General features: G+C 65.1%; 1 protein-coding gene across 3 annotated transcripts; it reads left to right on the top strand.

Moving 5' to 3' along the window:
* The first annotated feature begins 2,611 nt into the window (after window positions 1-2,611).
* Window positions 2,612-12,402, top strand: GRM2 (glutamate metabotropic receptor 2). 3 transcript variants are annotated; one of them, XM_036333410.1, is made up of 6 exons: window positions 2,612-2,740; window positions 4,244-4,826; window positions 6,186-7,023; window positions 8,400-9,475; window positions 11,495-11,675; window positions 11,874-12,402. In XM_036333410.1, exons 2-6 carry the CDS (start codon window positions 4,380-4,382, stop codon window positions 11,945-11,947), a joined length of 2,616 nt encoding a protein of 871 aa, XP_036189303.1. In that variant the 5' UTR covers window positions 2,612-2,740; window positions 4,244-4,379; the 3' UTR covers window positions 11,948-12,402. The 3 variants fall into 3 exon arrangements, with proteins under 3 accessions (XP_036189303.1, XP_036189304.1, XP_036189302.1); XM_036333411.1 differs by having other exon boundaries at window positions 11,860-12,402; XM_036333409.1 differs by having other exon boundaries at window positions 11,495-12,402.
* Window positions 12,403-13,052: the final 650 nt, after the last annotated feature.

The raw sequence follows: 13,052 nt of genomic DNA, 5'->3' as shown, positions 1-13,052 counted from the left end.
CCAAGAAGAGGAGGGGGACAGCACCCTGGGGTGGGGGGCAGACAGGAGTTCGGGAGGCCTTCCACTCCCTGCTCTGTGGCCCCAGTGCAGCTGCCCCTCCCTTGCAGCAGTGCCAGAGGTTCCCCAGGCTGCTGGAGAGCAGGATGAGGGGTGTGGGAACTGGGCACAGGGTGCCCCCGGGCTCAGGAGTGGGGAGCTCACAGCCTGCCTTTGCCTGCCTGCAAGGGAAGCATTCGTGACTGTGGCTCAAGTGTGCCTGTGTTCATGCTGGCATCTGCCCCGCAGGTGAGGTGTCCCTGCTGTGCCCGCCCGCGTCTGTGTGCCTGCCTGTGTGCATGTGTACACGTGCTCGTGCTTTTGATTCTGTGTGTGACCATGGATGGGTCTGCTGGGGAGGCTGTGCCCAGTGGGCATGAGGGTGTGACGTGCTGGAGGTGGCTGTGTTCGTGTGGATGGCTGTGTGTGACCGGGTGTGAGGCTGGCTGCTGGGAGCATCACTGGGGGCTTTTTCCACACGCTACTCTCTGTGTGTGGCTGTGTCTGGACCGCTGTGTGTGTGGTTGTGTGTTGACATGTACAGTTGTCTTTTTCTGTGTGTCTGCGTGAATACAGCTGTGTGTGTCCACACAGGGCAGAGGGCAGCTTGAACGAGCCTCAGGGGTGGCTCTATTATTCATGACGTGCTGTATGACCATATGTTTGTGTCCATGTGTACAGCTATATGTGTGTCCACATTTAAAGCTGTGTGTTATGGCCCAGCTGGCATGGCACTATGGTTGAGCATCAACCTATGAACCAGGAGGTCACATTCAATTCAGGGTCAGGGCACAAACCCAAGTTGCAGGCTCGATCCCCAGCAGGGAGCCTGCAGGAGGCAGCCGATCAGTGATTCTCATCATTGATGTTTCTATCTCTCTCTCCCTTCCTCTCTGAAATCAATAAGAATATATTAAAAATAAATAAATAAAGCTGTGTGTTATGGCTGTATCTGCATGTACAGCACAGTGTTTGGGTTTACATGTATTGCTACGTATGACTGCATCCACATGTGCAGCTCCGTGGGGCTGGGTGTGAAACTGCGTGTCTGTGTGCTGCGTGGGACTGTGCAGCGCATGCAGCCCGTTGTCGGGGGCCCTGCCATGGGGCGGGCGCTGTGTTTAACGCCCGGCGTCTTCTGTGAGGCCGCCTGGTGAGCGAGCTGGGATTGCTGTGCGGCTCCTCTCACCTCAGCGTCCTGCTGCTGTCAACCGCTCTGCTCAGGCCTGGCCCATTGCTCACCCACCCCAGGGAGCAGTCCCTGAGCCAGCCCGCAAGGTGAGGTGAGAGCAGCGGGCACGGGAAGACAGCCTGTCTCCCTCCGCAGCCTGTCTGACAGCTCTGAACCCGCACCCGCTGCCCCATCGCCTCCCGTCAGCCATGGAGTTTGTTGGTTGGGGTTTGATGTGTTTGTGTGTTTCACAGCTGTGTTCTTTCCAGAGCAGTGGGGCATTGGGTTTCTATGTTGAGGCAAAAGCCTGTCCTTCCATGCCGACACCCCCCCTACCCCCAACTGCCACGCACACGTAGATGCGTGTGCCTGAGGGCCTGGGCTTGGCGTGTGCTCGTTAGCATGTGTCTGAGCGAGCCTTGCCTCTGCTCACACCTGTGGAAGAAAGGGCAGCCCAGGGGAGCGGGTGGGGATGCCGTGCTCCTCGCACGTGTTAGTGCCTGTGCCTACGGGCCCCTCCCCAGGTCCCTCAGCCTGGCGCTGCAGCTCGTCCCCCCCACGGCCCTGGGCTGGTACCTGGGCCGCCTTCCCCTTTCTGCTGCCGGAGGAGGGTCCAGAGCTGTCCTCCCTCTGCTCAGGCGCCAGCCCGTTCCCTCCCACGTGGCCGCCTGTTTCAGAAGCCTCTTCCCCAGTCCTCTCCCTCCCAGGTGCCCCTGCCAGCACCAGCGTGTCCCTCAGGGTGGACCTAGTCCCTGGCCTACAGTACCCCTTCCCCCTTTGCACATGAGAGTGAGGATTGCAGTGGGGGTCAGGGCTGGGGGATGGGGGAAGGTAGCAGCTTAAAGCTCATCTGCAGGAAGGAAGAGGAGGCCCCATCCTCCTCTGACCGCCCCCCCATCCCTTCCTCCGGGTGACTCAGGCCCCAGCTCCCACATGGGGCTGAAGACACATGCCCCCGCCCCGAGTGTGTGTGTGTGGGGGGGGGGGGGATGTGAGGACAGGGACAGATCTGTCTAAGCCCTGACCCTTCTCCCACCTGCCCCTTCACCCCGCGACCCCAGGCCAGCCCCACTGCCCCACAGGTGGGAACCCTTAGCGCTTGCCCTCCTCCTGGGGCTCAGTGACCGTCCCAGCCCTGCGCCCCCTGCCCGCGGCTCCCTGGAGCGGATATGGCCGCGGGGCGGAGGGGCCAAGGGCCGGGGCCAGCGCCTGGCGGGAGCGGCGAGGATTCAGCACCGCGAGGCGGACAGCTCCGGGCGGCGTCCGGGCCGGGAGTCCAAGCAGGCGGCGCATGGGTGGAGAGTCTGGCGGGGGCGGGGGCGGGGTGGGAGCGGGAGGTAGGAGTGGGGAGGGACGGGGGAGTGGCCGGGGCGGGCCGGCCGGCCGGGGGCGGGGCGGCAGCATTGAAAGCGGCGGGGCGAGCGGGCGGAGAGCTCACAGCCGCCGAGCTGGCGACCGACCGAGCAAGTGGGAGCCTGAACCCGCGCCCCCGGCTTCTCTCCGTTCCTCTCCGCGCCAGAGCCGGGCGCGCAGGTAGGGTGAGCCCATGGCTGCAGCCGCCCGCATCGACCCCACGTCCCAGTGTCCCGCGGGCCCCGAGTTCGGGGCGCCCCGTCCCTGCCGGGGCACCCAGAAGCGGGAAGACCGCCCCAGGCGTCCCGCCTTCCTTCCCCAGGAAACGCTCGCCCTGCACGGCGCTCCCTCGACCCTCGCTTCGTTCCCCTGCTCCTCTGTCCTTTGGTCCGTCTTTCTGTCTGTGCCTCTCTCTATCTTTGTCTCAGCCTCTCGGGCTGGATCGCTCCCTGTCCGGATTTTGGGGCCCAGGCCCCGGGGGGCTGCCTGCTTGCAGCGTCTGTCTCCTCTGGGGGTTCGGTCCCTGGCGCCCCTGTAAAAGGCTCGTGGTCTTGACAGGTCTGGGCCTCAGCCCCCATCTGGGTCCCTGCTCCCCTCCCTCTCGGCCCCCACAGGACCCCAGTCCCCCACCCTGGCACCAGCAGCAGGTCAGCCCTGGGGAGGTGAGGGGCAGAGGGCCGTGCTCAGCCTCCGTGGCCAGGACTTGGGTCCTGGAGTGAGTTGCTGCCCTTCTTCAGGCTCCAGTCCCCTCTCCCAGCTCCCCAGGCTGCGTGACTGCGTGAGCTGGTGGTGCGGGGCAGGGGTCTGGGAGGGCAGCTGGCACGTGACGGGTGCAGAGGGGAGAGGACTGGGCCGGGGGAACAGGACCCTGACTGAGGTTGGGGCGGCTGGAGACATGACTTTCTGCTGGGCTCTGAGCTGGAGAGGAAGCGGAGGCAAAGTCTCAGCTTTAGCGCCGAGCTCAGGTGGGAAAGCCTCGCCCTGAGCACGGCTGTGAGGTTCGGACCAGACGAGCTGTCCCCACCCGACGGACACAGGCATCCTCACATCTACATCCCCTGCTGCCTTAGGACTGGGGGTCACCTGGGCGTCCCTCCCTGGGGCCTCCTGGCTGCCTAACTGCAGCGCCCGGGGTCTCTCTTACTCCCCCAGGGAGGGGGCTCAGGTTGGCTTTTGAAGAACCAGAGGCCACGGTAGGACCCTTGGGGCTCACCTGGGCGCCAGCCGCCCTAGGAGCTGGAGACGAACACCCTTTCCCTGGCGGGCTTGCAGCCAGCAGGGCCCCGTCAGGAAAGCCGTGCCTCGGGGTGGCACTGGGCCCATCTGTAAGTCGCATCTGGTCTCTGCTGTGAAGTTGTTGACCTTGGGGTCCTGGGAGGTTTGTGAGGGTCCGGGACGCTCTTCGATTTGCGGTGAGATGGGTGTTGGCTGGGGTCTCCTGTGCCGTCTCCTGCCCTCTCTGCTGAGTCTGGAATAGACACAGGGCCCACCTCCAGCCCCAGCGCAGGGCAGGGCTGAGAGACAGGCCAGGGGTGTCCGGGAGCTCCTAGCCTTGTCAGTGACATCACCCCTCCCTGGCTCCTGAGTGCCTGGGGAAGCGGTTTGGGGCAGGGGGGGGCAGAGTCAGAAGGAGTAGCCGCTCTCAGATTCTGCTTCTCTCTGTCTGTCTGTCTCTCTCTGCAGGAGCTGGGCCCCTTCTCGTCTTGCTTCCTATCTGTCCGCTCCTGCTCCTCCTCTCCCCCTCTCGCTGCCTTTGCTGCTTCTGCCCTCACCCCCTGGAGGCTCAGGTCTGCGGGGCCCACCCACCCGCTCTGGGGCCATGGGAGCACTGCTGGGACTCCTGGTGCTGCTGCTGTGGGGCGCTGGGGCCGAGGGCCCAGCCAAGAAGGTGCTGACGCTGGAGGGGGACCTGGTGCTGGGCGGGCTGTTCCCCGTGCACCAGAAGGGTGGCCCGGCCGAGGAGTGCGGGCCAGTCAACGAGCACCGCGGCATCCAGCGCCTGGAGGCCATGCTGTTCGCGCTGGACCGCATCAATCGCGACCCGCGCCTGCTGCCGGGCGTGCGCCTGGGCGCGCACATACTGGACACCTGCTCCAAGGACACGTACGCCCTGGAGCAGGCCCTGGACTTCGTGCGCGCCTCGCTCAGCCGGGGCGCCGACGGCTCACGCCACGTCTGCCCCGACGGCTCCTATGCCACCAACGACGATGCTCCCACTGCCATCACCGGTGTCATCGGCGGCTCCTACAGTGACGTCTCCATCCAGGTATTGGGGGGGGGGGGCTGCTCAAACTGAGGCTGGAGACAGAGTCCCACTGAGCAGGCCTCGGGGCTGCCCTGCCCTGCCCTGGAGGAGGAACTAGAAGCTTCCTGGGAGTGGCTTTTTACAGGGGACTGAGAAAGTGCCCCATCACATGGGGGGGGGGGCCAGTTTTAGAGATTGTGCAGGGAAAACATCAACTCCCATCACCCACCCACCCCACACACACACCTGAGGTGAAACAGCCCTGAGGAGGCAATGGCCAGGTCTCTGGCGTCAGAGCTCCAGGTTTGAATCCCGGCTCCCCCCCCCCCCCCGCCCCCCACTGAGTGACTCTGGGCACCACTTCGGTGTCCTGTGCCTCAGTTTCCCCCTTATAAAGCGGGACTCACAGGGCATAGGGTTGTGATGGGCATTTAATGAAGTAATACATGCCCAGCATGTATCAGGGGGCTGGCGGGTCAGAAGGGCAGTCAGTACTGGCTGTTATGATTATTAACCCATTTCATAGGTGAGGAAGCTGAGACTGGAGAGAGGCAGCCATACGCCAAGGCCCTCGCAACGTAGAGATGTGAACCTGGGGCTCTCAGCCAAGGGCCTGGGATCTGTTAGCTCATCTCTCTGCGGATTGGAAAGGGGTGGGAGATAGAAGCCAGGAGCAGCCCCGAGGAGCAAAACGGCGGGAGAGAAGCAGAATGTGTGGGTGTGGAGAGGGTCCCCTGGTCTCTTGGGCCTCCTCCTGCGGACCTTGAGCCTCTCCTGCTCTCACCTGCCCCCCCTCCCCAGGTCCTTGGCGAGACGGCACTGTCGGGACAGGTCCAAGCTGCCAGGGTGGGCGAGGGGCTTCGGGGCAGCCAGTGGTGCCCAAAGGAGACCCCCCCGGGGGCTCTCAGGGCCATGGGGGCCCTCAGATCTGGGTCTTCCTTCCTGGGAAGCCTCTTCCTTCTTTCCCCATCATCCCACCGGGATTGACTCTGGGAAGGTTAACTGCCCAGACAGGTAGAGGGCGTGAGAGCCCTGAGCATCCCCGATGCCATCTGGCGCCTTCCTCCTCCCTGTGCAGCCAAGCGCCAACCTCTCCCCACCCACGGCTTGGGCCTTCCCTTGGCTCCCACTTTTGCAACTGCCATGTGTCTGAGGGGGGCAGCGGAGGAGCTCAGGGGTGGCTCGGGGCCTGGGCTCAGCCTGGGTCTTCCCTCTCCCCGTCCCCGGTGGGGGACGCCACAGCACCCAGGATCCGGGTCTTTGGGGAGAGGGTGACCTCATGACCGACCACGTGAACACTTGATCCCGAGGTCGGAGAGCTGCGGGGACACCTCCGCCTCTGACCTTTGCCCTCTCCGCCCCCCCCCCCCCCCGCCCCAGGTGGCCAACCTCCTGCGGCTGTTTCAGATCCCGCAGATCAGCTACGCGTCCACCAGCGCCAAGCTGAGCGACAAGTCCCGCTACGACTACTTCGCCCGCACGGTGCCCCCCGACTTCTTCCAGGCCAAGGCCATGGCCGAGATCCTCCGCTTCTTCAACTGGACCTACGTGTCCACCGTGGCGTCCGAGGGCGACTACGGCGAGACGGGCATCGAGGCCTTCGAGCTGGAGGCCCGTGCCCGCAACATCTGCGTGGCCACCTCGGAGAAGGTGGGCCGCGCCATGAGCCGCGCGGCCTTCGAGGGCGTGGTGCGCTCGCTGCTGCTGAAGCCCAGCGCCCGCGTGGCCGTGCTGTTCGCCCGCTCTGAGGACGCGCGCGAGCTGCTGGCCGCCGCCCAGCGCCTCAACGCCAGCTTCACCTGGGTGGCCAGCGACGGCTGGGGGGCCCTGGAGAGCGTGGTGGCCGGCAGCGAGGGGGCCGCCGAGGGCGCCATCACCATCGAGCTGGCCTCCTACCCCATCGGCGACTTCGCCGCCTACTTCCGCGGCCTGGACCCCTGGAACAACAGCCGCAACCCCTGGTTCCGCGAGTTCTGGGAGCAGAGGTTCCGCTGCAGCTTCCGGCGGCGGGACTGCGCGGCCCACTCCCTGCGGGCCGTGCCCTTTGAGCAGGAGTCCAAGATCATGTTCGTGGTCAACGCCGTGTACGCCATGGCCCACGCGCTGCACAACATGCACCGCGCCCTCTGCCCCAACACCACCCGCCTCTGCGACGCCATGCGGCCCGTCAGCGGGCGGCGCCTCTACAAGGACTTCGTGCTCAACGTCAAGTTCGATGGTAATGGTGCTGGCGGCGCCCGCCGGTGGCTGGCAGCGGAGGGCGAGGGGAGCAGGCCCATGGGTTGGGGTCTGTGGCTTGGCCATGAAAATAGCAAGCAAGGGACTCGCCGGGGGTCACGGCCGGGACAGAGAGGGGGGGCAGGGAGGGAGGCCCCGAGCGGGAGCCAGGACGAGCCTCCACTTGCTGAGACTCCACTTGCTGAGACGCCTCGGAGAGGGCGTCTGGCTGGCCCTGCACTTGGAGGGTCTCTGGTTCCTGCTGGGGCGCCTCCCTCCCGCTCCCGCCCCTTTACACGCAGGGCGCAGGGACCAGGAGCCCCAGCCTGTTCCCAGGCAGCCAACCGGCCGTGAGTCAGAATAGGGCGGCTTGAGAGTGAGCCCCGATGCCACCATTTTCCTGGGAAATTTCTCTTCTAACCTTGACTTTCCACTCAAGCCAAAGGTTATGCGAATACAAGGTCCAGTTTTGAGGGACATGAATGTTTCGGGAAGGATTCCGGGGGACAGGGAGGGCTGCGGGGCTGGCAAAGCCTGGAGCCCCCGCCTGGGGTCAGGACGAGTAGCCATGCCAACAAGATTGGCGTTCGGAGTGATGGGCGAATCGGGGTCTGGGCCGGCGGATGTGGGTGCGGGGCCGCGGCGGGGCGTGGTGGGACGGAGGGGGGCTCGCGCTGGTGTTCAGGACACTGAGGCCGGAGGCAAGATTAGGGGTTGCAGGGACCTGATGGAATCCAGGCTGCATTCTTCCCTGCGGGGCCTCTAGCACATCAGCTGTTGCTTGAACCCTGATTTCTCACCGGGACCCAGGATGCCAGGGAATTGCCCCCTGAGTGTGGCTGGGAGACTTGAGGTTCACGGGGTGTAGAAGTGATTTGTGAGCTGCCTGCCAAGCACATTTGGGGGACCTTCAGTGGTTAAGGGGACCACTGAGGTTGGGGTTCAGCTCCCACTGTTAGGACTGGCGAGGCTGGGGCTGGGGTTGTCAGTGGGGGGATTTAGTGGGACCAGGACTGGACCTCGGCCCGGGTCGGCGTTGGGGTCTCAGGGTTAAGTTAGGGGAGAAGCGGGAGTGTGTTGGGTCCTGGCTTGGAGGTTAGGTCTGGGGCTGGGTTTGAGGGAGTTGTGATTGGGGGTCACTGTGGACTTTAGGTTGTGGTAATGCCTGGGCTTTAAGATTGGGGTCTACTTGGGGCTTAGGGTTGGGGTTTGTTATAGCCTCTCATTCAGCCAACCTGCGGGGGGCTGGGCCGGCTTTCGTGTGCGTGTGTGAGGGGGAGGGTCAGAAGGACAGGACCGGCCTCAGCTCTGGGGTTTGGGTTCCGCACAGGATGATCCACCAATCCAGCCCTCTCCTCCTTCCCTCCCGCCCCCCAGCCCCCTTCCGCCCCGCCGACACCCACAGCGAGGTCCGCTTCGACCGTTTCGGCGACGGCATCGGCCGCTACAACATCTTCACCTACCTGCGGGCGGGCAGCGGGCGCTACCGCTACCAGAAGGTGGGCTACTGGGCGGAAGGCCTGACGCTGGACGCCAGCCTCATCCCCTGGGCCGCGCCCTCGGCCGGCGCCCTGCCCGCCTCCCGCTGCAGCGAGCCCTGCCTGCGGAACGAGGTGAAGAGCGTGCAGCCCGGCGAGGTGTGCTGCTGGCTCTGCATCCCCTGCCAGCCCTACGAGTACCGGCGGGACGAGTTCACCTGCGCCGACTGCGGCCTGGGCTACTGGCCCAACGCCAGCCTCACCGGCTGCTTCGAGCTGCCCCAGGAGTACATCCGCTGGGGCGACGCCTGGGCCGTAGGGCCCGTCACCATCGCCTGCCTGGGCGCCCTGGCCACCCTCTTCGTGCTGGGCGTCTTCGTGCGGCACAACGCCACGCCCGTGGTCAAGGCCTCGGGCCGGGAGCTGTGCTACATCCTGCTGGGCGGCGTGTTCCTGTGCTACTGCATGACCTTCGTCTTCGTGGCCAAGCCCTCCACCGCCGTGTGCACCCTGCGGCGCCTGGGCCTGGGCACCGCCTTCGCCGTCTGCTACTCCGCCCTGCTCACCAAGACCAACCGCATCGCGCGCATCTTCGGCGGCGCCCGCGACGGCGCCCAGCGGCCGCGCTTCATCAGCCCCGCCTCGCAGGTGGCCATCTGCCTGGCGCTCATCTCGGGGCAGCTGCTCATCGTGACGGCCTGGCTGGTGGTGGAGGCGCCGGGCACGGGCAAGGAGACGGCGCCCGAGCGGCGGGAGGTGGTGACGCTGCGCTGCAACCACCGCGACGCCAGCATGCTGGGCTCGCTGGCCTACAACGTGCTGCTCATCGCGCTCTGCACGCTGTACGCCTTCAAGACCCGCAAGTGCCCTGAGAACTTCAACGAGGCCAAGTTCATCGGCTTCACCATGTACACCACCTGCATCATCTGGCTGGCCTTCCTGCCCATCTTCTATGTCACCTCCAGCGACTACCGGGTGAGCTGCCCCCGCGGAGGCTGGGGTGGGGCCCCGGGCCTCCTGTTTCCTGGGTCTCAGTTCGCCTTCTGACAACACGGAGGCTCCCACAGCTTAAAAGCTCCCCGGCGGCCCACAGGTTGTGGTGGCCCAGCTGGGACTGGACCCCGAGGAAGAGGAAGGTGGGAAGGCTGAGGGGGGCCTGGGGAATCGGCCCGGGAGGCGGAGGAGTGAGAGGGACTCGAGGACTCATCCCCTGGGGGCGGGGGGGGGGGGGGGGCGGGGGACGGGGGTGCGGGCGGTGTCCAATGAGCAGAGGCTCTGCCCTGCTGCGCTGAGGTTGGCTGAAGAGGGGAGACCCGGCTTTGTTCGGGGGAGGGGGGGAGGGTCCGGGGCTAGTGGGTGAGCAGGGGGTTGATGACAGAGACAAGTCAGGAAATGCTGCCGCCCGGGGTAGGCTAACAACGACTCCGGTGAAAATGCAGAGAGAGAGGGAGAGAGAAACATGGATGGTTACCTCCCATATGCGCCCGACTGGGGGCTGAACCCGCAACCTGGGTATGAGCCCTGGATGGGAATGGAACCCGCCACTTTGTGGTGTATGGGACGACGCTCCAACTGCTCCAACCGAGCCACCCTGCCCGGGCAGGAAAAGCTTCGTGGAGGAGGAGTCCTTGAACTGGGCTCTGCAGGCAGGAAGGCAGCTTTGAACAGGGAGAGTGGAGCCGGTGAGGGGGGGGGGGGGGGGGGGGTGGAGACAGTGGCGGGGGGGGGGGGCGGGGGGGAGGGTAGAGACGATGGTGAGGGGGGCGCTGATTGGAGCAGAGGGTGGGCACTGCCCCTGCGTCGAGGAGGGAGGCACGCACACATGGCGGGCAGGGAGGCAGAGGCGCAGGTGGAGACCTGGAGTGAGGAGGAGGGTCAGGGAGCGCGCAGCTCCAGAGGGTACCATCTCCGATGCCCCTGGAGCCGTGCAGTGAGGCGTGGTGCCCCCTGGGCTGTGTCCCTCTGGGTTGAGAGATGAAACCAGGGGAGGCAGGGAAAGAGAAGCAAAGAGGGGCAGGGGCCGTGGCCGGGCACCGGCGGAGGGAGGCACAGCCGGTGGACCCCAGGTGGTGGCTTCCGGCTTCGGCGGGCTCATGGAGGCCTGTCTGCAGAGGCCGCAGGGAGCTGCTGAGTGGGAAAGGGTCTTCTCGGCGACTCCTCAGCTGGAGTGAACCTCGCGGCTCTCCCGTTTACAGACGCAGACACGGACCCTCAGGGAGGTTCAGTCCCTGCCTGAGGGCACTCAGCTTGCGAGTGTAGAGCAGGGTCTGAACTGACAACCTTAACAGTTAAAGGAGCAGGAAACCAAGGCCAGAGCCCCTGCAAAGGCCCTTCCCCCGGCACAGAGGTACGGTGGGCGGTGCTGGGGGCCAGGGTCTGCTGGGCTTGGCTGCTGTGCACCTGCTGGGCCACCTGCCTGGAAGGCAGGGCCGGGGCGGGAATGGCTCTCACTCAGCCCGCATTTGCATAGGATTTGCATGCTCATCACAGGTGGCTAAGGACTCACCTGAGACACAGAGTATTCACACATACATCGGTATACACACATGCATGTATTTCCACACTCACACATGTGCACACCTCAGTACACCTGGCACACACCCCCCTCGTCCCACCTGCCCCTGCACACACTCCCCACCCCCTACATACACATGCCCAACAGATACACATGCACTTACACACATGCCCTCCATACCTGCGTCCCTCCACACACGTGAGCACACACAAGTGCACACACGCTCCATGTGTACATGCTCCCCTGCATGATCACCCCACAGCTGGTACCTCGGCTCCCTGGGCAGATGGCCCACCGGGGCCGATGCCGGTGGTGCCCAGCCTTCCCAGAAACCCTCCGGGGCTTGGCGAACGGGCCCAGGCCCAGTGCTGGACGCTTACCCTCTCGCCCACTCCCTGCCCCGCAGCCTCGGCGGGTGGGGCCCCAGGGCCAGGCCTGGGCCTCTGGGACCCGCTCACCCACGGCTCCGCCCACCGCAGGTGCAGACCACCACCATGTGCGTGTCCGTCAGCCTCAGCGGCTCCGTGGTGCTCGGCTGCCTCTTCGCGCCCAAGCTGCACATCATCCTCTTCCAGCCGCAGAAGAACGTGGTCAGCCACCGCGCGCCCACCAGCCGCTTCGGCAGCACCGCGGCCAGGGCCGGCCCCAGCCTCGGCCAAGGTCAGCCTCCGCCCCGACCTCCCCCTCCGCCTGTGCCCTCCCCACCCGCTCCTCAGCATGGGCCCTGCTCCCTGGGCTGCTGCTTCTCCTCCGACTCCTCCGCTGGGCACAGGCGAGGGCGGGAGGCGGGGGGGGGGGGGCCCCGCCCTGGATGGAGGACTGGGGGGTCAGCCCCCATCTCCAGCTCCCTCTCCCTAGGGTCTGCCTCGCAGTTCGTCCCCACCGTCTGCAACGGTCGCGAGGTGGTGGACTCCACAACATCGTCGCTTTGAGGACCCCGCACCCCGCCTCGCCCGGCACAGCTGCTCCCCGGACGGACGGTGCGGACGCGACCAGTGACCGGAGCCGGGAGGAAGTTGGCGGGAGCACTGCAATAAGCCAGCCCCACGCCCGCCCCAGCCCTCGCCCGCCTACTCCATGCACTCAGCCACTCCTGCAGCCGTCACCCACTGCCCTGGCCACGGCCCCCCCCGCCAGGCCCAGGAGGCGAGGGAGCAGCCAGGGGCCACGTGACCGGGGGCCACGGCGGCTGAGGACTGCAGGCCCCATCCCCGTCAGCAAAGGTGCTTCCGGCCCTGCTCCGACTCCTTCTGCCCTTCACGTCTTTTCTATGAGTTCTTCCGGGGTGGGCGGGGTCGTGCTGGGCTGTCCCTCCCCCGCACAGTAGCTTGCCCCGTGGTTTATTTTGTATTACCTGTAAATAAAGTGTCTTTATTTTAAAACATCACTCTCGGCCCTTACCCAGGGAGGGCCTCACACCAGCCACAGGCTCCCAACCGTCACGCTGCCAGCGTCTGTGGACGCTGCCCTGTGCCCGATGCTAGGACCTGGTGGGGAGGCAGACAACAGATAAGCCAGCCCCTCTTTTTTAAACAAGATTTTATCGTAGTTTTTATGCACTCTCGCCCGAGTATATTTTCCCATTGATCTTTCTAGACAGTGGAAGGGCGGAGGAGAGAGAGACACACAGCGGGTGGTTGCCTCCTGCACTCCGGGATCCAGCCTGCGACCGAGGTCCATGCCCTTAACCGGAATCCAACCTCGGATCCTTCCGCCTGCGGGCCGACGCTCCATCCACTCAGCCACCCTGGCCAGGGCAAGCCACCCTCTCTTAAAAGCTGCCACTGCAGCCCCAGCTGGTTTGGCTCAGTGGATAGAGCGTCGGTCTGCAGACGGAAAGGTCCCCGGTTCGATTCCGGTCAAGGGCACATGCCCAGGTTGCGGGCTTGATCCCCAGTAGGAGGTGTGCAGGAGGCAGCTGATCAATGATTCTCTCTCATCATTGATGTTTCTATCTCTCTCCCTCTTCCTTCCTCTCTGACATCAATAAAATATATTTTTTAAAAAGGAGCCACTGCAGACTGGCCAAGGCAATGC

Source organism: Myotis myotis, unplaced genomic scaffold, assembly GCF_014108235.1.
Source record: "Myotis myotis isolate mMyoMyo1 unplaced genomic scaffold, mMyoMyo1.p scaffold_m19_p_13, whole genome shotgun sequence".
NCBI lineage: Eukaryota > Metazoa > Chordata > Mammalia > Chiroptera > Vespertilionidae > Myotis > Myotis myotis.
The sequence above is the reverse complement of the archived record's forward strand: the minus strand, read 5'-3'. Positions and strand labels throughout refer to the sequence as shown.

What these genes read in the sequence shown, in the direction of transcription:
- GRM2 (XM_036333409.1), top strand. Translation starts at nt 4,380, where the DNA reads ATGGGAGCACTGCTGGGACTCCTGGTGCTGCTGCTGTGGGGCGCTGGG. An exon ending in GCTCAACGTCAAGTTCGATG is followed by an intron (nt 7,024 to 8,399) that starts GTAATGGTGCTG and finishes CCCGCCCCCCAG; the next exon opens with CCCCCTTCCGCCCCGCCGAC. An exon ending in TCACCTCCAGCGACTACCGG is followed by an intron (nt 9,476 to 11,494) that starts GTGAGCTGCCCC and finishes CGCCCACCGCAG; the next exon opens with GTGCAGACCACCACCATGTG.